Source organism: Rosa rugosa, chromosome 6 (genome assembly GCF_958449725.1).
Source record: "Rosa rugosa chromosome 6, drRosRugo1.1, whole genome shotgun sequence".
Taxonomy (NCBI): domain Eukaryota; kingdom Viridiplantae; phylum Streptophyta; class Magnoliopsida; order Rosales; family Rosaceae; genus Rosa; species Rosa rugosa.
Window position 1 is genome coordinate 23,486,922 of NC_084825.1, and position 23,582 is coordinate 23,510,503.

The 23,582-nt window shown below is 38.2% G+C and overlaps 3 protein-coding genes and 1 long non-coding RNA gene across 12 annotated transcripts; 2 read left to right on the top strand and 2 right to left on the bottom strand.

The window, feature by feature from the left end:
- Window positions 1-62: 62 nt before the first annotated feature.
- LOC133714906 (uncharacterized) lies at window positions 63-1,175 on the bottom strand. Its single transcript, XR_009848861.1, has 2 exons — window positions 1,037-1,175; window positions 63-541 (listed from the first exon to the last, which is right to left on the bottom strand). It is a non-coding gene; the product is annotated as an uncharacterized LOC133714906 (long non-coding RNA).
- Window positions 577-3,316, top strand: LOC133714905 (VAN3-binding protein-like). The gene is made up of 6 exons (XM_062141185.1): window positions 577-934; window positions 1,044-1,398; window positions 1,970-2,137; window positions 2,282-2,331; window positions 2,450-2,498; window positions 2,685-3,316. Exons 1-6 carry the CDS (start codon window positions 878-880, stop codon window positions 2,897-2,899), a joined length of 894 nt encoding a protein of 297 aa, XP_061997169.1. The 5' UTR covers window positions 577-877; the 3' UTR covers window positions 2,900-3,316.
- A 134-nt stretch (window positions 3,317-3,450) lies between these two features.
- On the bottom strand, window positions 3,451-16,615 carry LOC133714904 (mannosyltransferase APTG1-like). Of its 9 annotated transcripts, none has more exons than XM_062141181.1 (13): window positions 16,557-16,615; window positions 16,264-16,344; window positions 10,211-10,477; window positions 9,929-10,015; window positions 7,226-9,271; window positions 7,007-7,124; window positions 6,149-6,253; window positions 5,722-6,008; window positions 4,740-5,021; window positions 4,423-4,624; window positions 4,072-4,223; window positions 3,815-3,977; window positions 3,451-3,732 (listed from the first exon to the last, which is right to left on the bottom strand). In XM_062141181.1, the coding sequence occupies exons 5-13, from the start codon at window positions 7,468-7,470 to the stop codon at window positions 3,649-3,651; spliced, it is 1,638 nt and encodes a 545-aa protein (XP_061997165.1). In that variant the 5' UTR covers window positions 7,471-9,271; window positions 9,929-10,015; window positions 10,211-10,477; window positions 16,264-16,344; window positions 16,557-16,615; the 3' UTR covers window positions 3,451-3,648. The 9 variants fall into 9 exon arrangements, with proteins under 9 accessions (XP_061997165.1, XP_061997162.1, XP_061997164.1 ...); XM_062141178.1 differs by lacking the exons at window positions 16,264-16,344; window positions 16,557-16,615 and adding an exon at window positions 10,645-10,850 and having other exon boundaries at window positions 7,226-7,509; window positions 9,206-9,271; XM_062141180.1 differs by lacking the exons at window positions 16,264-16,344; window positions 16,557-16,615 and adding an exon at window positions 10,645-10,850 and having other exon boundaries at window positions 7,226-7,509; window positions 10,309-10,477.
- A 3,811-nt stretch (window positions 16,616-20,426) lies between these two features.
- LOC133716424 (RING-H2 finger protein ATL56-like) lies at window positions 20,427-20,978 on the top strand. The gene has a single exon (XM_062143137.1). It carries the CDS (start codon window positions 20,427-20,429, stop codon window positions 20,976-20,978), a length of 552 nt encoding a protein of 183 aa, XP_061999121.1.
- The last annotated feature ends 2,604 nt before the right edge of the window (window positions 20,979-23,582 follow it).

The window sequence follows — 23,582 nt, forward strand, 5'->3', positions numbered from 1 at the left end:
TCATGTGGTATCTGAATTATCACCAAATGCTATATTTGGTATATCTATAAATTGTTAGGAAGTCTAGTAACTCACATACGGATATTAAAGGGAAAATGGTCCGTACAATACCCGTATTTTTCCTCGTTATAACTTTTAGTACCTGAACTTAAAAAAATATCAATACAGTATCTGAGGTTCTCAGCCCGACAGAAGATTGGTATCTAGAGCCGTTGGGTCCGTTACGGCGTCTGCCAGCTGGCAATATTTTAGGGATATTTTCGTCCTTTCATGCCTTAATTTTTTTTTTCTAAGTATCTCTTTCTCTCTTCTTTGAAATCGATTCTAGTCCAGCAAGAAAGAGAATGTGAAGCCAGGTTCATCCTCTATGCTTTCTCTAACAGATTTTCAGCTTCGAATCCTCTTTGTATCTTCTTTGAATTCGATTCTAGTCCATTACGTACACTCTTACAAGGCAAGCACTTTGTAAAGGAAAGCAAAGAGCAAAGGATGCAAGTAGCTCCGAATCCCCTTCTTCCACTCCCACGTCAAATGGCCAAACCTGTCATTTAGAAAAACAAAAACTCATTTCAGCATTTTGTTTCTATTATCTTTTAAGCAATATTTAAGCATTTATAATGATGTAAAGGTAAGCAAGTGTAAGTTGATAAACATGAAATGTTCTTTATTAAAAAAAAAAAAACATGAAATGTTCAGGTCACATATCTATCATGTATGTTGTCCAATTGTCTATTAATTACACCGCTATTAACACATCACATCGACAACCTGCCATTTTTGGTAACAGAACATCATTTGCTTATGATATTTCATTGATAAGTAAACCAAATTTCATGCATAACATCTGTTTGTCTTTCTTCATTAGTCATGGATATGGATGCAACAAGCCATGCATCCAGAATTGAACTACAACAGCTATTTCCGAAAGAAATGGGTTAGTACTTTGTATTACACAACATCTTTCTCTATATATGATAGTGTGTATTCAATGCTGAATTTTTTATAAAGAAAATGCTTTAGCAAAGAATTATATTACATTGCAGCTGTCATGGAAGATAGTGCCATTCAAGAACATGTCGATCAAGAAGTGGCTGAAGGAGATTAAAGAAAGGCGGAAAGAGGAACACAGGTTGCAAAGAGCTGAAGTCCATGCAGCTATATCTATGGCAGGTGTGGCAGCAGCGCTTGCTCCCATTGCGGCTGAAAGCTCTGGAAAGAATGAGAGCACTGCCAAGGAAGCAGCTGTGGCTTCTGCAGCTGCTCTGGTGGCAGCCCAGTGTGCAAAAGTTGCAGAAGCAATGGGAGCAAAGAAGGAACAGATCAGCAGTGTAATAGGTTCAGCCATGAGTAGTACAAGTGCAAGTGATATCTTAACCCTCACAGCTGCAGCTGCAACATGTAAATATCCTATCCTTCTCCAGTTCGGTTTAATGCATAAAAAAAGGATTCTGGAAGGATTCTGGATTTAATCAATCACTCTATTAGCTCCTAAAACAATTTCCAACTTAACATTATGCACATTAGGTAACTTCTATCATTTCTACCAAGTAGTGGTGTAATTCTTTTTTCTTGGACTTGTGTATATTATTTTCTTATGTCTGTGATAATTGTCCATGTGCACATAAATTAAAATGACCGGTAAAACAATCAAAAAGCATTTGCAATTATTACTGGTGAAGAAATAACAGTAAACATTTGCAATTGTCACTTGATGTCAATAACAATAGATACGATCACTGAAAAAAAATTAAAAACAAATGAGCAAGCGCTTCACAGAAAGACAGTTCTCAAAAAATAAAAAATAATCACATGTTTTTTTTACAACTTGCACTTTACAAATAACAGCATCAAATCATAAAACCTCCAGGAGAAAAAGTCATTTATATCCTACGATGTTATTGTCTAATATGACTCGACATTTTTTCTGTTTAAAAAGAGCCATTTCTTTCTGTTTTGTTTGTGTATGTAGCATTAAAAGGAGCAGCTACACTTAAAGCAAGATCAGGATGCAAGAATATGCTACATGGGGGTGCACCCGTGCTGCCCATCGAGGAGAGCCATGAGGTTGACTTCGACTTTGAAAAGTGTAGGTCAATGCTCGGAATGGGTGCACACCTCAGCATCGAAACACCAGATGGTTTGTATTCCAACTTAATGCATCTACATTTTCTGACAAGAAGGGTAGCGTAGTTATCCTAGGTTCTAGTTTATAATTCCTAAGACAATATCCTGATTTACTTATCTATATGCTAATAGTACATTCAAAACTATCTGTTAACAGGGAAGTACATGGTCAGATCCGTGTCCGTCATCCTAAGCAGTGAAGCCAAGGTCTGACTTAAAGCTTAAATTGTAACAGCTCTATTTTGTCATGCTGCATAGTAAAAGCATGCCCTAATTGCGGTTCAACAGAGATCCTAGTTTGAACTATTCTCAATTTCTTATGTAGGTTGTTCTTAAAATAAGGAAGCTCAGTCTGTTGAAAAGCAAGCAGGAAAGTAAGCCTGCTACTCTGTTTCATATGTATTTATTAGTTTTCAATGTATAGTAAAGTTAGATTGCTATGGAATCTAACCTTTTTTCAAACAGTTGGGTAAATTGTAAGTCTTGATAGGTTCGCAGCCACATTAAACTGAAGAGGACCAATTTAATGTAGTGCAACAATCATCTGTGTTTTGTTATAGGTATCATACTGGACATGCATGCAGAGCTGTATAAAGATTCAGAGGCAGAGACTGGTACAGGTTACCTTATCGTCTTGACAACGAGTAAGGGGACATTCAAACTTGACATGGAAGATGACTATCAACGTTACACGACATGGGCCACAACCATTAATCATATGCTGATGCTCTCTACTTCATTATCAAAATATCATCTTCAGTTCTACAAAAACTAATGTCACCAGCTATTACTATAATCAATTTGTTGCACCGATGTGCATATCTGTCCTCTTTTATGTAATTATCATAAGTAAATTCATAATTCCTGCTTCACAGATTTTTTATTGCTATCATAACAAGCTCATATGTTCCCAGAGCAGAGCTACACTAACAAATTCAGAGATAATAATATAGGCAAATACTTCGTGATTAATTCATATTAACCAAATAGTAATAAATAATAATAATAATAATAATAATAATAATCTTCTTCTTCTTCTTCCAGGAGAGAGTAAATAGAGAGTGAAAAATGGCTTACATATAAGCATTCAATTAAATAGTCTTGAACAACTACCGAGTAAACATTGTACCATATCTATATACCATGTCTCTATCACTTAAATGAGTCCAATACTATCAAAAAATAACAACTTTTTTGGACAAAATCAAAAACAGCATCTACAGTGTAATGCCTCTAACTACTTTTACCACATATTTAGATTACTCGTCTAACATAAATGTTCAACCAATTAGCCCAAGCTCTGATATTTTTTTTTCCCGAGGTTGATGGAAGGAAAGACAATAATAAATTAATTAATAAAAGTTTGAGGTAGGAAATACTTATTACATACTAAAGAAGATCTGAAGTTGATCTCCACTGAGGCAAGCACGTCACCAATTAGTCCAAGCTATGGGGATTTCGCTAGTTGAGGAACAACTGAAGCCAATAACTTCTTTGCCAATTATATCAGTGCATAAACAATAATCAGGAGCCTGTCAAAGCATATACAACGACTGATGCTTGAAGATCACGATCCACTTTGAAGTGAGCATGGAAAAATCTTTGTATCTGTATCGGTGGTCAGAACAGAGCAATTTAAGAATCGACTATTTAGCTAACTTAGAAGTATTAATTGAGTCGAAGAATCTACCTCTTTGAAAGAATGGGAGACTAGAAAATCCCGTAACTTCTTTTCTTCCGAATCAAATAATACAATATGACTCGGTAAAGACCAATTTTTTGCAAATTCTGATGCAAACCCTACAGGATCCATCATGAATTGATCTGATTCGTCTGGGATTCCTTTCTCTTCACTGTTGACAAAATTTTGAACAATGCATAAGCTACAAATATTAAAGGCTTCATAGAAAGAAGAAACAGTTCCAGCCAAATTTTCAAATTCCAAACCTCGGTGTGCAGTCTAGAAATCGCATTGGGAGGTTTCGGTGCACAGTAGAGTAGTAAGGTGTGGCGTGGCAAGGCATTAGAAAAAGTATGTCTGTTACTTTTCCCTCGACCACTTCATTGGACAGATAGTAAGTAACATCTTCAGTTCCTCTCTGTTCACCATATTCGAAATTACCAGAGGAAAGAGAGGCATAGGAAAATTAACGTGAAAAAAAAATCAGAGAAATTTTCTCCTTTAATTACTCAATTAAAAGATACAAAGAAGGTGATAGAATAGTGTTTAAGTTGGCTAGCCAAACACCAAACATATACCACCCAGCTTTTGTGGTTATCAAAGAGCAAACAAACTACCTGATGAACCAAACTCATATACAAGGCCATTGGAATATTGGTAGCGAGCAAGAAAAAGATGGCCAACAGCATTTTTGCAGAGAATTTATTATGGTAATCTGCCGATTTGTTCCTTTGACCATTTCCAGAAACTGATGTTTTTAATGCAGTTAAAGAGTATCCAGAGAATATCAAAGCTATAGGAAGCACAGGCAAAACAAACCTATAACTCAGAATCAAAGTCGAGTATTAGTTGCAAATACAAAAAAAAAAAAAAAAAAGGTCCAACAGTCACATTTATTTGTATAAACTCATATACCTTATGAATGAATAGGTACCTGAATTCTTTGTGGCCTAGTACACTATAAAGAACCAGAACCCATGCAATAAGGCCAGAAAGCTTCCATTGTTTCGACTGCATGATGCCAGCTATAGAAAATGGTAAAAAAGAAAATACCATGACAGAAAATCCCTGAGTGAAGTACCAGTGCCACTTGTGAGTTCCATAATAATCGCCACCAGAGGAAAGAAAATTGAATCTTAGGAAATTAAGAGGTACTAAGACCCATGAGCCGTACATCAATCGATCTATTAAAAATGTAAGCCCAAGCACCAGGACCCTGAAACCACAAATGAGTACAGAAAACATTCACACAAACGCCACCAGGCACACAATGACTGACATGATACAGTTCACTAAAAATTTGTATAAATCGGCACAACAGCTACAGTCATTTTACAGATGTCAAACAATTGTGAGATAAATCATAAATATGGTGACAACTTAAATGAAAATGATGAAGACTTCAAACGTCTTATGCTACATAATTCGTTGGTCTTATATATTATCAGTAGCTTCAACCGTCAGCTTTATCATGTGTATATCGCATTGCATAATCACCAAGAACATTTGCTGCCACTCCTAAACCCTATTAGAGTGACACCAACTCTCTGTCTCCATAATTTCAAGGTAGCTCACATAATTAGTATTGTTTTTATTTGCATCACCTTTATTGATAATTTTTATTAATGGCATTCCACTAATCACCAAGGACCTTTATGCTCTTACTACTATGACAGCGAATTTCTCACTTTATCACATCATTTCAATATTGCACTCAGACCTCACTAAACTCAATGTCAAACAACTCACCATTTATTATTATAACTTGCTTCCTTCAAACTTATAAGTAGAAACAAACATGATAAAATAACTATGAGAATCACGTATTCTAGGAGCACAAACAATTTATGCGGAAATTATCATTTTAAGAACTTCATGTAAATTAGGTATTCAAAGGAAAATGGATAAATACCTACCCAATAGGAGCCACCTCCAAAAATATGAATCTGAGTTTATCGCGTGACACAAATAGCTCAAGGAGCCCAACATAAAGCCATATGATGGCACTTGTTGGTCGAATAGCACAAGCTAATGCAGCAATAAGCAGACCCCACTTTCTAGATTCCAACGGAAGTTTGCTGGAAGAAGGCCTGATACAGGGCCAGTAGTACAAGCTCACAATGGTAAGAACAGTCTCCAGACTATTCGATAATGTACGAGTGAGACAGAAAAACATAAACCAATTTGTCAATTGGGAAAAAAGCTGAGACCAAGTTAAGTACATCTCGTAGCACAAAGAACTTGATGTTTTCAATACTGCAGTGTAAAGTGTACCCATGAGCTTGACATAAAATATATAATTATTCAAAGAGTAAAGAAGCTGTCTGTTATACAAAAGGATACAGCCCATTTTGCAACCTGGTCGCCAAAGAGGATGACAGAGAGTTTGTACAGGTATAAATCACCAAATGCAGAGAATAGGGACTGGAATAGCCGAGGAGCCTTGACCTACAAAACATATAAACACAAAAAAAATAAAAACTTTGAAAGAAAACATGGTGAAAGGCGATTACTTCAAGCACCTAAAATTTGACGTAATCTGCTAATATAATATGAGTACCAAGAAATCAATGGCAACCTTACCAGCAGAAAATGAAAATTCTCGTGTATCTTTTGAATCACTTGACAACAATTCATAATGTCTATTGAAATGTCTATACACAATTACCAAGATAATATATGCTGAAAATCAATACATTCTGTCTCTAATTTAGAAAATCAAAGATAGTAAAAAGTTTACTATACAAATAAGCTAACTGGATTAATATACTTCTGATCACACAATGTAGAACATCTTAGCAAATACTTACACTCCATACACACCTCATTCTATTTTACTCTTTGACTAAAGTCACAAAATACCAATCCAAATTTTACATAAGATAATTGAAGACCTGAAATGCTCATGCTTTAAAGACGTAAAATCTGTTGCAAGGAATTAATAGAGAACTACTTCTTCTAATCTCCTGAATCCTTTCGCATTCACATTGTAAAATCCATAGGAACCAGAAGTAATTTTCTTGCAGTGTTGATTTTAATTAGACAGCAACAAGGATGAGTTGTTTCCTCTACTGGTCAGCTTAGCATAGACTTCAAAGCTAAAAACTATCGCGTTACATATAAATCCAAAGAAATCTTTTGCAACAGCTTTCGTTTAGAATGTAATGAAGACAGACATTGTGTGTGTTTAAAGGCCATTACCATGAACCACGGAGTATCAAGACCTAACAAGGCAAGCACTTTGTAAAGGAAAGCAAAGAGCAAAGGATGCAAGTAGCTCCGAATCCCCTTCTTCCACTCCCACGTCAAATGGCCAAACCTGTCATTTAGAAAAACAAAAACTCATTTCAGCATTTTGTTTCTATAATCTTTTTAAGCAATATTTAAGCATTTATAACAAGAAAGTGAAATCAGTGTTACCCAAAAGTGATGCGGTGAGCAACTTCAAGAGCTTGCCAGTGCTCATCTGGGTTGAAATAAGTCTGAACCAACAGAGCATTTACTATTCGAAAGGCCAAGCAGAAGATATAAACGTTCTTGGGTGAGGCTAGCAGATCGAACTGTGGGCCTTCCTTTTCTTCTTGTTGTGATTTTGTAGGAATTGGGTTTTGGGTTCTGCGTGTATTTGCTAATGACGAAACTGCAGAACTCTGTCTTTGCCTCATTGCAATATGTTGTATCAGCAATGCAAAAGATCGAATGAGCTAGTTTTGTTCCAAGTTTGAGTAAATTAAACAAGGAGCTGCGCATAAGTCGTATGTAGAAATGCCGAGACAGAAAGATGGTGTAATAGTGTATTCAATATTCAGATCAAAATTCTCTAAACAGTAAAACAGAAATGCGATATCTAATCAAGAAATATGAATCACAAGGTATACCAAAAAACTTGCAGGGACTGATCAACCAATTTTATGAGCAAAACTGTATCGCTGTTAATTCAGCCAATTTGTATCTGAGAGATGAATATAGACAAATGTTGAAGCATATAGAGATGATTATATGCGGATCACAGCAAAAGAGCCTAAACAGCCAAGAGTCTGACAATTAAGAGGACTACATTACCAGTTAGCATAAGTGTGGCCGAAGCAGAATAGTGGCAAAATGAATTCATCTTCTAGCTCCTTGAGCTTTTTAGTTTTGTATGTCACTTTTACTCCTAAGACAGTATCGCAAAGTTTATTCTCAAATATTCCACTAAATGCAATATAGTAGAAATGCATCTGAAAATATGCCCAAAAAGAGAAGAATGAAGTCAACTAAACTGAACAAAAGCAGTGAAACAAATTTTAACTCCATCTACTTTTCCAAAAAAACGATAAAAAGTCGGCAACTCCAGTAACTTGATGATATAACATTCATGATAAAATCTAATCTAAGCCTGCTCTGTCCTAATGTGGTTAACTCATGAATCATAACTTACACCATCTTTCTGTCTCGGCGTTTCTACATACGACTTATGCGCAGCTCCTTGTTTAATTTACTCAAACTTGGAACAAAACTAGCTCATTCGAGATCAAGTTATACTCATTCGATCTTTTGCCTTGCTGATACAACATATTGCAATGAGGCAAAGACAGAGTTCTGTAGTTTCGTCATTAGCAAATACACGCATAACCCAAAACCCAATTGCTACAAAATCACAACAACAAGAAAAGGAAGGCCTCTGTCAATTTCTTTTGGGTTGACCCTTTTGGTTCGTCTCTTAGCTATTTCCACGTGGTGAGAGTTTTATATAGTTATGATTCATAAGTTAACCACATCAGGACAGAGGCAGGCTTAGATAAGATTTTATCATGAATGTTATATCATCAGGTTACTGGAGTTGCCGACTTTTTATCGCTTTTTTGGAAAAGTAGATGGAGTTAAAATTTGTTTCACTGCTTTTGTTCAGTTTAGTTGACTTCATTCTTCTCTTTTTAGGCATATTTTCAAATGCATTTCTACTATATTGCATTTAGTGGAATATTTGAGAATAAACTTTGCGATACTGTCTTAGGAGTAAAAGTGACATACAAAACTAAAAAGCTCAAGGAGCTAGAAGATGAATTCATTTTGCCACTATTCTGCTTCGGCCACACTTATGCTAACTGGTAATGTAGTCCTCTTAATTGTCAGACTCTTGGCTGTTTAGGCTCTTTTGATGTGATCCGCATATAATCATCTCTATATGCTTCAACGTTTGTCTATGTTCATCTCTTAGATACAAATTCGCTGAATTAACAGCAATACAGTTTTGCTCATAAAATTGGTTGATCAGTCCCTGCAAGTTTTTTGGTATACCTTGTGATTTGTATTTCTTGATTAGATATCGCATTTCTGTTTTACTGTTTAGAGAATTTTGATCTGAAATTGAATATAACATTGCAGCTGCATTATGTCAAAATTTCAGGTAGAATCTACCTGCTCCCACTGACTAGGTTAGTCCTTTGCCACCCCTATTCCTCAGATGTCTTTAATGAAGATTCTCTATGAAATGTAAGGGGTATTAGTGATAATAAAATTTCCTGGTATTTTTCCTGAAGAATTTATGGTGGGGCTACTGATCGATTGTTAGAATTTATGGTGCTAGCTAGAAGGTATTAGTTTTAAAAACTTTCCTCGTATTGTTTGTGATTACATAAGAATCTATGGTGTTATCGGTGCTAGTGATAAAAGATTTCCTGGAATTGTTAGTGCTACAGATTAGGTTATGGTTTGTTATGATATGTATAGATATGAGCGGCAGACGTGTTTTTTCTTTTCTTGTTAGGACGCCATAGTGAATTCACTAGAAATATATCCTAGTTGATATTTGAAAATGGTGTTTTATTATTGGCCTATCTTATTCTTGTATCTGGTACAGAAACAGGTATCCGTCTGTTCATATTAGTCTGTTAGTTTTGCACTACCCTTTTGATCCACATATTTGGTCGACTTTATCTGTAGAACCCAAAACTCAAAGACTCGAATGAATTTCGTATAGTTTCTTAGCTTTTCCAAACAAATCAAACATACCATTGACGAAGAACGATTCAATATAAACAAACTCTCACGTCAACACAAACTCACAACCTCATCACTTATCAGCAGAAGAAAATATTTTACTAATGGAAACCAATAACAAAAATGAGTGAGATTGAAAACCTGTTCTATTTGTTTTCAGCCCAACTCTTTCCCTGAGAGTCTCCAAAAATTTTGGATCTTGGAACTGTTGAAAAGTTAAAAGCCAGGCTGCAAAACGAAACCAAATTGCATACATTAAGAATTGAAAGATCAATAGCAATCAATATCAACTAATCTTATAGAAAATCACAAAGTAAATCCATGAAATCAAGTGAGCCACCATCTAATGTCACATAAAATTCAGAAACAAATAACTCAATGAAAAACACAATCCGACATAACCGAAGAACACCCAAATCTTACCAAAAAAAGAAACCCAATTCTTATTTTGCTTTTGCTGAAAATAAAACCTCTTCTTACTGAATACTCCTTCCCAACACCGATTAGTCTGAAATCAATACCTTTGCCACGTATCCTCAGATAAAGATTAATACTTTTTCGTGGAGTTCCGCCCTTATCCTGATGGTTTCTAATCTTCAGGCGAAGCAGTCTTGCTGATGACGAACCCAAGTTTTTAGGGTTGGTGATGAAAGCTAAGAAGAGATTTGTTACAAACCACCAAATAAAAACCTGCAAATTCAAATCGAATATATATCCCCCACATCAGAATAAGAGAACAATTCAAAATTAAAACAACAAAATCCAAAAGAAAAAAAAAAAACAAACAAACCAACAATTGGGAATTTGGGACTGTAATCAAAAACCAAATCCCTCTCCCAATTCTTTCTTTGTGGTACCTCTCCAATCACTCTCGTGATAAAGAGCAATCGACCCCGTGCTGAGATGATGAGGTGAGAATTTCCCTTCGATCTCTCTATCTCTTCGTGCAAAGCAAAGAAACAAACCCTATATATATATATATATATATATATATATATATATATATATATCTGTCTCTCCCTCTCAATCGTTCTTGATAATTGATCTCTCTGGGTTGTCCTGGCAGCAATCGAACGAGAAGGACGGAAGGTTATAGAAGAATGGGGCGTCTTCTACTGCCTAAAGACGCATATGCCCGGTGAAATTGTAGGAGAAAAGCAAGGGTAAAAGCGTCAAACCACTTGAAGCCAAATCACTGTTGTTTTTTTTTTGAAACGAAACCAAATCACTGTTAAATGAACAGTAACTGAACTTTAGTATATAGTAAATAACTAGAAACTCTTCCCACGCTTTGCTGCGGAGTTTGTTCTTATAAATGAATTAGCATGATGAAATATTAAAGGAACATGGTTACATATTATTAAAGTATCAAACAGTTTTTATACATGTTACATTTTAGTTGAAGCTTGTTCAACTGGAGCTGCTGCAAAAATGCTAGTTTTACAAAAGGGCCTTCAGTTAATCTAGCGAAGGTTATTGCTGGAGCTTGTTCAAAAAAGTGATTGCTCCAATCACAGTTGCACAAAATGCACTAGCTGATTCCCTCAGTTGCAGCTACATTAGACGCTGGAGTTGGTCAGGAAAAGTTGTTGCTGGAGTTGATTCAAAAAACAGTGGTTACTTTTTTGTCAACTAAGACAATAGGGTTCATATATGTCAGTATTGAACTTCTTTGGTCTCGATACTATTGATACATGGACTCTCATTTTGAAGTTGTACTGAAAAGCTTGTATCTCAAGAATGAATGTAGATTTTATTGTTTTTTCAAGCTGAAAATGGCAGATAAGATATGTAAGTTTGTTGATAATAAATTCCAAATCAATTATATTAAAGTCATAGATAAAAAAGTTGTGAAGGGTCGGTTTAACATAAGACTTTGGAAAAAACTTAGCGAGATTTCCTCTCGACCTAGCAGCCCTCCCCTAAACCCTAACTTTCTAGTCGGCGTCTCCCGCCGTCCTTGTTCTCTTCCTCACTGCGCCATGGCTACCATTGACGCTGTAACTGCCAGCTTTGCTGCCTCCCTGGCGCTGGCTGAAGGGGGTAAAGCCCCAGACTTGGGAAAGATTGGTGGAGGGCCAGTTAGGCGGTCTGCGCAATCTTTTCTTCTCGGAAAACCACTCACTCGTAAACCGGTGGATTCCAATACCTTCAAATCTCAGTTTTTCAGGACCTGGATGGTGGAGAAGGACTTCTGCATCCAAGAAAAGGCGGACAACAGGTTTCTCTTCTCCTTTGATCTGGCCAGAGATCGGAACAAGGTGCTTAAGGGTGGTGTTTGGTGTTATGATCGGGCTCCGGTTTGTCTGGAGGAGTACGATGGTGTCACCCCTATCGCTGATGTCCCCCTGAAGCATGTCAGGATGTGGGTTAGGGTTTCAGGTATCCCTCCTCTCTACGAGGAACCCGAAAACCTCATTCTCATTGGAAACCTTCTGGGCGGCTACCTGGACTATGACAAGAGAGAATTTCGCAAAGGTGTTGTGCGCATCCTCTTCTCCCATGATATTTCAAAGCCGGTTCTTCTCGAGCGTCGGGTTTTCCTGGCCCTCAGTGTAGAACCTATTCTACAGTTCCAGTTTGAACACCTTAAAGGTAGATGTCCCCAATGTGGTATGATCACGCATTCTGGGGTGAAGTGTGAGGAGCCCGTGTCTCTTTCTGATCCTAGGGTTGTGAACTTTGGCGGCGGCTCTTCTTCCTCGGGCGGTGCCTTTGCGTTCTCTGCCAAGAACCCCCGAGAGTTACCTGTGCCTTCTTCCTCTCTGCTGAAAAAGAAGAAGCCAACTATCCAACGGTTAGAGCGATCCACTACTGCATCTGCAGGTCTTGATGGCACCGTATCAAACTCGCCAGTTCTGGAAGGTATGAACCATGGGGTTGTACTGCAGGACATGGCTCCCGAGGTGACCTCGGTGGAACTATCTGCTTCAGGAACTAAGGACCTTCCACCAACATCCACTATGCAAGGTGGTCAGCAGCAAGTTTTGACTTATAAGAAAAGAGGTCGGCAAGGGGTGGCGGAACCTTCTCCTAAGAAATTCAAAACTATCTTGGGAGGCAAGATTCCCACTCTGCATGCGGAAGCTCTTGGATTGACTGAAGCTGAAGATGATGTCGCGCTGGTGACAATGAAGAAGAAGGTGGGCAGGCCCCTTGGAAGCAAAAACAAGGGTCCTAGGCCTCACAAGAAAGCGGGTTTGACCCCCTTGCGACTTACCTATCCTGCTGTTACTGCTACCCAGGAGATTGGCCCTAAAGCTAAGGGCAAAGGGAAACTCTAAGTTTCCTGCTTCTGTGCCTAGTTTTTGTTTTTTCAGAGTCTAGTGCTTTGTAAGTTAGCTTCTCTAATTGTACACCAATTAAGGTCTTTAGGCGATTAGGGTTTCTATAACAAGAAGCTTAGATAGTTTTGGGTTTTGAGCATTTAGCTAGGCACTTTAATAAGTGAGCGCATTGTCTGCAGTGAGGGTCACTTGTCATTTGCTTGGCAGCTTGTGCCATCTAGAACTGTTGGTATGAGACAGCTTGTGATGTATGTGTCTTCTGGCCATGGATAAGTTAATTAAGTTATCTATTTCTCAAAAAAAAAAAAAAATTCATAGATAAAAGAAATGTTGTATTTGAATTCAGTTTTTATATTGTAATGATATGCACACATGCTTTTTTACATTCAATATGAAGATAGAAAAAGGCAAACTGGTATAAGCTCAATGCATTAACATTTTTGGCTTCAGCTAATCAATTATGTTTTAATTCAAACCAACTAAGATTCCAGCTAAATTAGTTCATATCTATGATTTTTTTTTAAAATATGCGTTCTCTCTCGAGCTCTCTCCTAGGGTTTCTCTGTAGCGGCGCGGGTTGTCTTCTCCGAGATGGAGGCTTGGTCTCCTCTTTGGGTTTTCATACGGGTATGGGCTACAGCTTTGTGTGGTGGCTCCTCCTAGCACCGGGTGGCTTCGGCTTCCCTCCCCTCGTTAGCGTTGCTGATGCTTCTGATGGCGCAATCTACAAGCCCCTGGCCTGTGATGCTCCTCCTTTGGTGGCTGGTCTCGATGGGTTCACTCTGTGGTCGGCTCCATTTGATGATGGGGATGGTGGTAAGATGGTGAAGGCCTGCTTGGATGGTGGTACGATGGTGATGGCCTTGGATGCTTGGCAGCAAGGATTTCACGGGGGGGCTGACGGATCTGATGCATATTCCTCTCATGGAGGGTTGCAGATTTGCAGTTGCATGCATGATGGCTCAGGTGTGAATAGGGTCGAGGTCACTGGAAGGGGCACGTTTGCTCCCAGCGGCGGCGGTGTTTTTCTGGGTGGTGGGGACCACGGCGGTGGTAGGCACGAAGGAGGCGACGATGGGATGTACGGCCTTCTGAGCTTCTCTAGGGTTCCGGCGACGTCGGGAGGTACGGCGACTGATGGCAGTATGGCTGCAGTGGATCAAAGGCTGGTTCTGGAACATGGGCTTGTTGGTGCTTGGGCTCGTAGCTTGGGTCAATATTGGTCTTTTGGGCCTCGAGCTTTTATTTTTATTTTTTACTTGTTCATTGAGCCTGGAGAAGCCCCCTCTGCGTAGGGTTCTTCTTTGGGAACATGAATAAAATTAGGGAAGGGTCTTGGCTACGTTCGGAGTCTTCCCTAGTAGTGTCAAGGTTACTTGAATCTTTGGAGCCACATCCTATGGTTACATTATGTTTGAGTAGTCTAGGGCTTGCTTTAGATCATTCATTCATGACTCTATTCTGTCGTTGCCCGGAGTCCGGGTGAGTCATATTTGTAATGTTTCCTACTTTACTATAATGGACTGACACCCCAAGCGTTCAAAAAAAAAGATTAATTCCAGCTTTTCTCTTTCTTCATCTCACTAATTTTTTATCAATCAAAGTAGTAACAATTAACAATCATATATAGAAAAGGAGCAAGACCTAACAGAACAACAATGTTCAGAAGCAGATACTAAAACAAAAAAATAAAAATAAAAATAAAAATCCAATTGAGAATTATTATAGACTGTAAAGCTCAATTCATCAAATGCAAGCTAGCCAACTGGAAGAACCCCCAATTTCATTACTACGTTAACTCTTTCTTTAAACTTTTCCTTCTTTTTATCTGGACAGTTAGGGGAAATGTGTCCCATTTTCTTACAAATAAAACATCTAATTGGTTTCTTAAGAGTCTTCAATATTATTTTGCCGTTTCCTAAAATGTTTGTTAGGCTTATACTGTTTTCTAAAAGATGTAGACTTCCTAAAGTATAATGAACACTCCAAGTCTTAATTTTCTTAGAGTACTTCTTCTTATTATAACTGAAAGGTAACGACTGTATAAGATGTTTACAGAAAGGATCATGTGCTTTCTTAATAATCTTCTGAATACTAATATTTTGACAAAGCTGTTTTAGGATATTAAATACAAACTGGATTCTAGTTCCTAGATTTTTCTTTATTTCTATACCATGTATACCATCTCTCAGGGGTCGTGGCTTGGTTAAAGCCTCATCCCATTGAGCTCGTAGGAATTCTTCTATAGAACCAGGTAATCTATTAAGGTACTTATCTGAAGTTGCTTTATCTAAGGTTAATTGTGCTGTACTGGCATAATGCATGAAGTACTGAGTGAAAATTCTTATATCAGCTATGTTTGTAATATGAATTCTTTCTAAAGTCCTGACTGCATTATTCTGTATTCCTGCTGTCTTTTCTTTACCTTGTCCTGATACTAAAATCTTGATTAGGCTAATGAAGTTACATATATTAGCTCCCATTTCTACTTTGGCTGCTAACTCCTGAGGTGCTTTTCTTTTATAGGCATTATAAATAGCTAATGCATCTGGTCCTAGGAATGGCGCTGCCCAATTCCAAGTTCTCTCCTGATGGATCTGCTCCTATATTTGCATGTAAAATATTTGCATGTAAATATGCTCTAGCTAAACTTGTGTGAACAACCTGCCCTCCAAGCTCTTCCTTTTTCTTGGTTCATACCGATAATCATTTGAGATACAGATTTTTATAATCTAACTCATGGCACAGTAAACATCAAATAAATTTTGCCAGAGATGTTCTAGATTCACTCATTTGAAAAGAATTCTTTGTTTCTCATATGGTGCTGAAATCTGATAGCATCTGAGGAAAATAAAAGAAAGACACAGAAATGAAAACAGTGAGGATAAAGCAAGACCTGAAATTTGCAAAACTAAATCTCTTCGTTACTTGACCAAAATCCTTCAAAGCTGATAAGGAGAAAGGAAACGTGGAAATTAACTCAAAAATTAAGTGTCCTAGCTACTTGACCTGTGACGATAGAAGCGGCTATTTTTCTTATAGTGATTGTAAAAGGACAATGAACCAAAAATTGAAGTACTGCCATTACAAAACTTGGAGATTAAACTGTAATCATAAACAGACTGGCACACATATGCTCCACTGCAAATTGTTTATACAGAGAAGAAAAGGCAAGAGATCGACTAATACCTGCTTTGCTATTTTATGCTTTTGAGCAATATGGTTTCCTTGCAAATCGACATTATTCAGATTGACCAATGAATGAAGCACCTGCATTGGAGTATAAGAAACAATCATAGTAAAATCAAATAAACAAACAAAAGCTTCACTTCACTTATCGCCCAAATCTAGATTTTAATGTCTGATTTGCTCATTCACTTTGCTAATGAGCAAAATAAAGTAGATAGATAATGAATATACCAAGCTTCAAAAAAAACAAAAAAAAAAAAAAAAAATCCAAACTAATAAAACTCAACCATTACCTTAAACCACCAATTATGCGAAAATTTTGTACCAATCTCTCTCTATCTCTGCAGCAAAACTGTTGTGCCATTCAGGTATATATATAAAAAAAAAATTATAAAAAAAAACCACCACAATTCTGAAATTTTACCCAAAATCAAAAACTCACATTCAACCTCCAATCAATCACTCAAACCCCAAACTGGAGCACGAACAATACCCCTACATAATCCAAACCCAAGTCAGTTGAAAACTACCTGGATTGATTTCTTGAACATGAAAAACCAAAACCCAAAACGGTGATGTATGATGGTCGAAAAGCTGAGAGACCGACAAAAAATAAATGAAACAAATTCGAAGCCATCGTAGAATACCTGGGATGATCAGTCTACTCAATTTCTGTTATGAGAGTCAATGCACAGTCCTGTGTGACTAGGAAAATTGATTAGAAATTACTCATATCGTAGTTTAATTAATATTTGTAATTGGGTCGAAACACAGTGTTTCATTTAGGCAGAATGTCGTTTATTTCTAGTGTCGTAGACGAGTCTTGGGGTGTACCTACCACCTGTGTTCTGTTGACACGCGTCCTTCATGTCAACGTCCAGCTATATAAGCTGGTATTCTGTTTGAGAATAGCATCGAAGATAATACAATTTCTTATTTTTTAGCTTAGCCTTTCATTTTCTTTCTGCAAATTCCAGAAGCTAGGGTCAAAACCCTAACAATTTCTGTTCAAATCGAGCATCAACTTCTTCCCGTCTCCCTCTTCTTCTTCTCCCTCCTCCTCTTCTTCTTTTCTTTTCTTCTGTTTCAACAAAATCCGAAAGCAAAAACAGGTTTTATTAAGCATAACCAAACAGAAACCCAACATAGACTGAAAATCTAACCGAAAACCACCTTGATAGTCTGCAAGAGCCGATGTCAGTGTGGAGATATTAGTGGAAACAGATACTTCCAAAAAGAGAAGAAGAACTGAGAATTATACCCAAACTTCTCAGGCAAAACTGTCAATCGCAGCAACAACCGATCCGTCTATCTCTTCGTGCAAGGCAAACAAACACACGTTATTTCTCTCTCTCTCTCTCTCTCTCTCAAGGTTATTTTTGTTTGGCTCCAATTTTGCTTCAGCTGGTCAACAGTCTCTTTTCTTGCGCGGGCGTGCCAGCACCGTTCGGGTGCGGTCGTCGGGGGTGTCCCTTGACTTGACTTCTATCAAGCGATTGTAGACGAGGAGAGCACCAACCTCGTCGTGGGATTCTTTCTGCCTCGTGGTGAGGACTTTGCTGAAGTTTCTTCTTGTTAACACAATCGATACTCAATATTGTAGATCGAGCAGAGCGACATCACCGGGAAATGTTGAGATCTTGCTAAAGCGTGACTTTAGCTTGGCTGGGTTGCTAGGGCGTTACCCTTGCTTGGCTGGTTCTGTAACCGTTGTGGTCGCGGCACTACCGTCGGCTCCCGAGGAGACTAGGACCGAAGCACGTTGACAGAGGGTTTGGTGGCACTGAAAGTCGGCTTCTGAGAAGACTAGGACTAGGAGTGTGATCACCGGTAAGAGAAAGAGAAAGAGAGGGAGAGGAGTTGCTCTTAGAGAGGTTTGCTCTAGAGAGAACTTAGATCATCTTAGAGATGTTGTTGTTGAATGTGAATGTGTATGTGTGTCGGTGTTTGGTCGTGGTACTACAATCGGCTCTCGAGGAGACTAGGACCGAAGTACGTTGACAGAGGGTTTAGTGGCACTGAAAGTCGGCTTCTGAGAAGACTAGGACTAGGAGTGTGATCACCGGTAAGAGAAAGAGAATGAGAGGAATTGCTCTTAGAGAGGTTGCTCTAGAGAGAACTTAGATCATCTTAGAGATGTTTTGATGTTGTGAATGTGTGTTTTAGAATGAGAGGAGAAGGTGTTTATATAGGGAAGAAAAAGAAGAGTGAAATGATGAGTGGAAGAAAAATAATGAAAGTGGAGTATGAAAGTGATTTGTAAAATATGGAAAAGATAGAGAAATGATGAAATGAAAGCAAGGCATGAAGGTGCAAAAACATGGAAGTGATGATGATCTATTAAAGAGATTGTAGTAGAAAAATATATCCAAGGAAAAAAAGAAAAGCATCTAGCTTTCTTCATGTGGGTAGGAAACATGAACATGTGAATATTGAGCTGGTTTTAGGTCAGTTTCTGCCCCTTTATTCCTTCAATTATTTCTCCAACAAGACTTCAGATTGAGCATTCGACTTCTGCATAAAAAATGTTCCACTATGAGTGTAGATCATTCTGACAAATTTTCAGAGCTTTATTCCATGCGGTTGGGCTGGAAATGCTGCTGGACCTCTTACAGGTCCAGTTTTCCAGTTTTGCTTCTGTAGAAAATTGGACTGATTTTTTGAAGGCCTTCCACTCAAAAAAATCTCTGGCACTCTTCATAAGAAATTATCCTTGGGCTGTCTAGAATGGATCTGCAGAGTTTCAGCTCATTTCAAGTTCATTTGGTCAGTCTGCCGCCCCTCCTTCCTTGTTTAGCTCGGTTTCTCCTAGCCGAAGTAGGAAAATGTGCTAAAGTTGACTTTTCATGTTTCCATGCTTCCATAGTAGGCTTTATTTAGCCTCTAAATATATATTTCGAACTTGTCGACAATATATAGCTTGAGCCAATGATATTGGCTCAATTTCTCCAACACATGCCTTGTCAGGCCAAAATGTTCATTTTGGGTCCAAACAATTTTGATGGCAACAATGGAATGAGAAGCTTGTAGAACAATAAGAAAAAAAATGCCACCGTATGAGAAGCTTGTAGAACAACACAGGAGAAAAGGAGGGCAAAACTGGTATTTTACTGTTAAATGAACAGTAAAATGAACGGTAAGTCTCCTTTAGTATGTAGTAAATGTACTAGGAAATAGTCCCGCGCGATGCTGAGGGGGAGAAAATTGCTAGTAAATTTGACCCGCGCGATGCTGCAGTTTATTTATTTATTTATTTATTTATTTTAAGTTTCATATATAATAGATGAATACTCACAATCTAAAAAATATCGGCGTTATTTAGAATATGATTTGTTTTTTTATTAATGATAGATTATTAATAAATGCAAATAATAAACTTTTTCCATGATTTTTGTAGAAATTTACAAATACAGAACAAAATTGTTCTCCCTTAAAAAAAAAAATCTAAAGGATACAGCAAAATTGTAAAAAAAAAAAAAAAAAAAAAAAGGGTACAGGATATGGTAGAACTGTAATTTCAGTCAAAATGGGGGCAAAACAGTCATTTTACTGTTAAATGAACAGTATGAATAGTAATTCAGCTTTAGATGTATATATGTATAATAATATAATGTAAAACGTTACTAGACACGGCCTAAGAGTGTGAATCCTAATACATATGCCCACCTTTTTGGGCCGTATCAACCTTGGGCTTAGGGGATGAACGACTATTCGAAGACCACACTTGAAAGGACATATGTGATTCTTCACAGCTCACAACAATTGGTGGTAGCAATTTCCAAGTCCAACATAGGAGCTTTCTAATTTAGCCTATCCATCTCCCTCTCCCTCTTTATAGTCATAGTCAATCCCTAAACTTTGATCTCTAAATATATACTATTATTAAGAGAAGAGAGTTTGTCAGCCAAAACAGAAAAATTTTACCAAAATATCCCTTAAATATTAAAAAACATTTGAACTGAAATATTTGAGAAAGACAAAATGGTCAATTCACAAATAAAAGAAAAACAAAAGAAATTTAACAAAAAAAAAATCAAAAAAAAAATATGTGCAGCAATTTTCTCCACATTATGTGGAATAACTTCCCACATAATTACTCACACCCATAGGGTGTGTTTGGAGTCTAGTATTTATTTAACAAAACTGGGATCAAAGCCCACCATATGCCTCCTCATCCTCACCACCAACACCACCACCACCACCACCATCATGATCAACCACCACCCCCAAAACCCAATCCCAAGCTCCTATCTTCAATCCTCAAAGCCCTCATAATGACCTTCATAACCTCAATCTTCTTCCTCTTCCTCGGCTTAGTCGCTTTCCTCCTCTTCCTCATCCTCGCCGCCGACGCTCTCCACCGTCGCCGCACCCAATTCGACCTCCCCTCATCTGGGTTCTCCCCCAGACACTTCAAGACCCTCCCTCAGTTCCGCTTCCGAACCCAAAACCAAACGGCATCGTCATCGTCCGCCCAGTCCGACTGCGTCGTCTGCCTGGACGCGTTTCGGGAAGGCCAATGGTGCCGGAAACTCCCTGCATGTGGTCACCTGTTCCATAGGAGGTGCCTCGACACGTGGCTCGTTAAGGTTTCGGCTTGTCCCATTTGCCGGACACCTGTTCAATTAGGGAACACCGCCTCCGCTGCCGGTGAAGAAGAAGAGGCAAAGCGCTTGTGGAATTTTAATAGAAACACTAGTTCAAGGGTTTGGTAGGAAATAGGTAAACTTTTGTATCATGCTTTGAATCTGGTCTTGTTTGTTTTGTTTGCTAATGTATATTAGAGTAAGTTCACCGGTGTAGTTTTGACCGGGCACCAGCAAGGATTGATGATGTGTTGACCGGGCAAGGGGAAAATCATCCCTCCACCGGCCCAATCTTGCCCAGCCAAGGTTTGGCTTTCCTTGACCGAGGCCAAGAAAAAAGGCAAAGCCTTGACATATTTCCTGACCAGGCTCGCCGGCTGCCAGCTCTGTAGGTACCTATCGTGGTTGACATCAGCGTGTTGTGTGGAGAGAGAGAGACGCGACGAAGGACGATGATCGGATTGGGTCTGATTTGCTCTGCCTGGGGTGGGGTTGCTTCGATCTCGCCCTGGGGGCAGCGGATGGGCGGGCTGACGCCACGGAGCGGCTGGGCGAGGCTAGGCGACCTCGGGGGCGCCGGGACCGTGGCTGGAAGACGCCGGAGGAGGGAGAAAAATCCGAGTCCGGTCGGACGAGCCGGGTCTGGGGGAGCGCGAGAGAGAGAGAGAGAATCGAGGGGGGGGGGGGGGGGAATGAAAAAAAGAAAAAATTTCTTCCTTTGAAACAAAAGGGAATTTTTTTTTTTTTTTGCTATTTATAGAAAATTTCTAGATTTCAAAAATTCATAATAAATTCATAAGAACTCCGAATATTGCGTTCCGTATATGCACGAGATCGTATCGATGAGCACTTTTGTGAAGGAAGTTTTCCCAAATTCCGAATGTATAAAAAGTCAATTTTCACGACCCCCTAAATAACGTTTGTTTCGAAAATAAAAATCGATTAGAAACCGAATTTCTCGTACAACAACTAAATAACGTTGTATTGCACTTATTCCTAGTTTTTCATTTATGTAAGAAAAAATCGATGCACAGTGAAAAATGAACAGTCTTGACTGGTCAAGAAAAACAACGGGTGGAAACCCATGTCCAGTGGCAGTGAACAGTTACTTGACTGGTCGACGCCTTGACTTTTTGATCTTGACATTTCTTGACTACGGGTGGACTTGCTCTTAGATTGTTCAAAAGGCTTGGCATTGTATATATATACATCTCATTTCGTGGCATTTTTTTTTTCTGGAATCAAATCTATGGTGTGTTCATTGACTTGGGTTTGGTTCAAAACATTTAGGGATCAGATATGAAAGGTTGGCCTTGTTTTGATTCAAAAGAAAACCAGCTTGTCTTAGTTGAAATCGCTTTGATTAATTAGGCTATAAAAGTCTGAACCAGGATGTCGTCACAAATCACAATAATGAGTTTTCTAGATTGGTTTTTAAGGTTGATTTTACACGATTGATCATCATGGGAGACAAACCCTCTATTCGTTGCTGAAATCACTTATATTAGGTCCGTTGTGTTATTCGAAATTGAGGTAGATAGATATTCCTAATGCTTAAACCACCTCCTGCAAACTGTGTGAGGGAGATGCTGTGGATGGCTTTAGGAAAATTAGTTGGTGAGTCTCGCATTCCAACGTTTCTGACCTAAGCTTATCCAAGGGCGGTTTATGGGGACAGTCTTCTTTCATAGATTTATTCTACAACTACTGGAGGCATATTCCAAGGTATGACTCGATATCCTTTTCTCTGTTTTCTCTTTTGTTTTTCTTTTCTTCCTCTGTTTTTAAGAGAAGACAAATTTTTCATTATTTCAAATATGCACGACTGCATTGCACCGGCAACTATTCTTATGAAAAATATTATGAAGAAACCATCAACTGTATAGGATATAGCCAAAGACAGTGCCGTATAGGACATCTAGTAATCAGCAGTGTATATGATTTAGATATGTTGAACTTTAACTTACCATAGTCTCAGTTATTAAAAAAAAACGTAAAGAGATGAAAGTTGCCCGAATAACGATTTGAGTTGCCAAAAGTGTAATATGTGCAACTGCAACAATTTCTTAATCAGAGATTGCCACATACATTTGATTAGAGACGGAAAGTATCTGGGTTTTGGTCCTTTCAAATTCTTCAGGTTCTATGAGGTTTTTTTTTTCCTTTCTGATTGTTGAAACCAAAAAAAAAAAAAAAAAAGACGTCCTTGAAAATGAAAGGACTGACGTCCAAGTTTTGTAGAGGTGGCTTTGCTCCATTGTTTCTTATGATAATATTATCTTTTCGTCTTGAGGAAATTCAAAATATATATGCAGTAGTTTGCATCCAAGTTGCAGCTTATGGACTTGTTGAACATGCATGAAATGAGGACTCCAGGAGTAGTCGGAAGACGGTAGCAAAAGCAATCAAAAAAAGAAAATATAGATAAAAGAAGAGGCCAGGTACGTCTAAACCAAAAGAAGGGGAACCTGATAAGATCAACCATGGTCAAAGTTGAAGTAGATAATGCAGCTTTTGAAATTTCAGAGTTGTTTAGCTCATGCTGGACTTGAACGACGTGGTGGAAGACTGTTTTGAATTTGAATGTATACTATTTTAGATTGGGTTAAATTCAAATTCAAATATGATCTAATCTTGAGCTTCTTCATTGCCTATAAACGAAGCCTTCTGCATCAAAGGCGAGGGGAGAGCATAAAAAGAAATACGCAGCAGAGGAGAAAAAGGCTAGAGAGC

Coding starts and splice junctions, on each gene's coding strand:
- LOC133716424 (XM_062143137.1), top strand. CDS start 20,427: ATGCCTCCTCATCCTCACCACCAACACCACCACCACCACCACCATCAT.
- LOC133714904 (XM_062141181.1), bottom strand. CDS start 7,470: ATGAGGCAAAGACAGAGTTCTGCAGTTTCGTCATTAGCAAATACACGC. Junction 6,254..7,006: donor TTGATACTCCGTGGTTCATG/GTAATGGCCTTT, acceptor TATGTTTTGTAG/GTCAAGGCTCCTCGGCTATT. Junction 3,733..3,814: donor TCTCCCATTCTTTCAAAGAG/GTAGATTCTTCG, acceptor CCACCGATACAG/ATACAAAGATTTTTCCATGC.
- LOC133714905 (XM_062141185.1), top strand. CDS start 878: ATGCAACAAGCCATGCATCCAGAATTGAACTACAACAGCTATTTCCGA. Junction 935..1,043: donor GCTATTTCCGAAAGAAATGG/GTTAGTACTTTG, acceptor ATTACATTGCAG/CTGTCATGGAAGATAGTGCC. Junction 2,138..2,281: donor CAGCATCGAAACACCAGATG/GTTTGTATTCCA, acceptor ATCTGTTAACAG/GGAAGTACATGGTCAGATCC.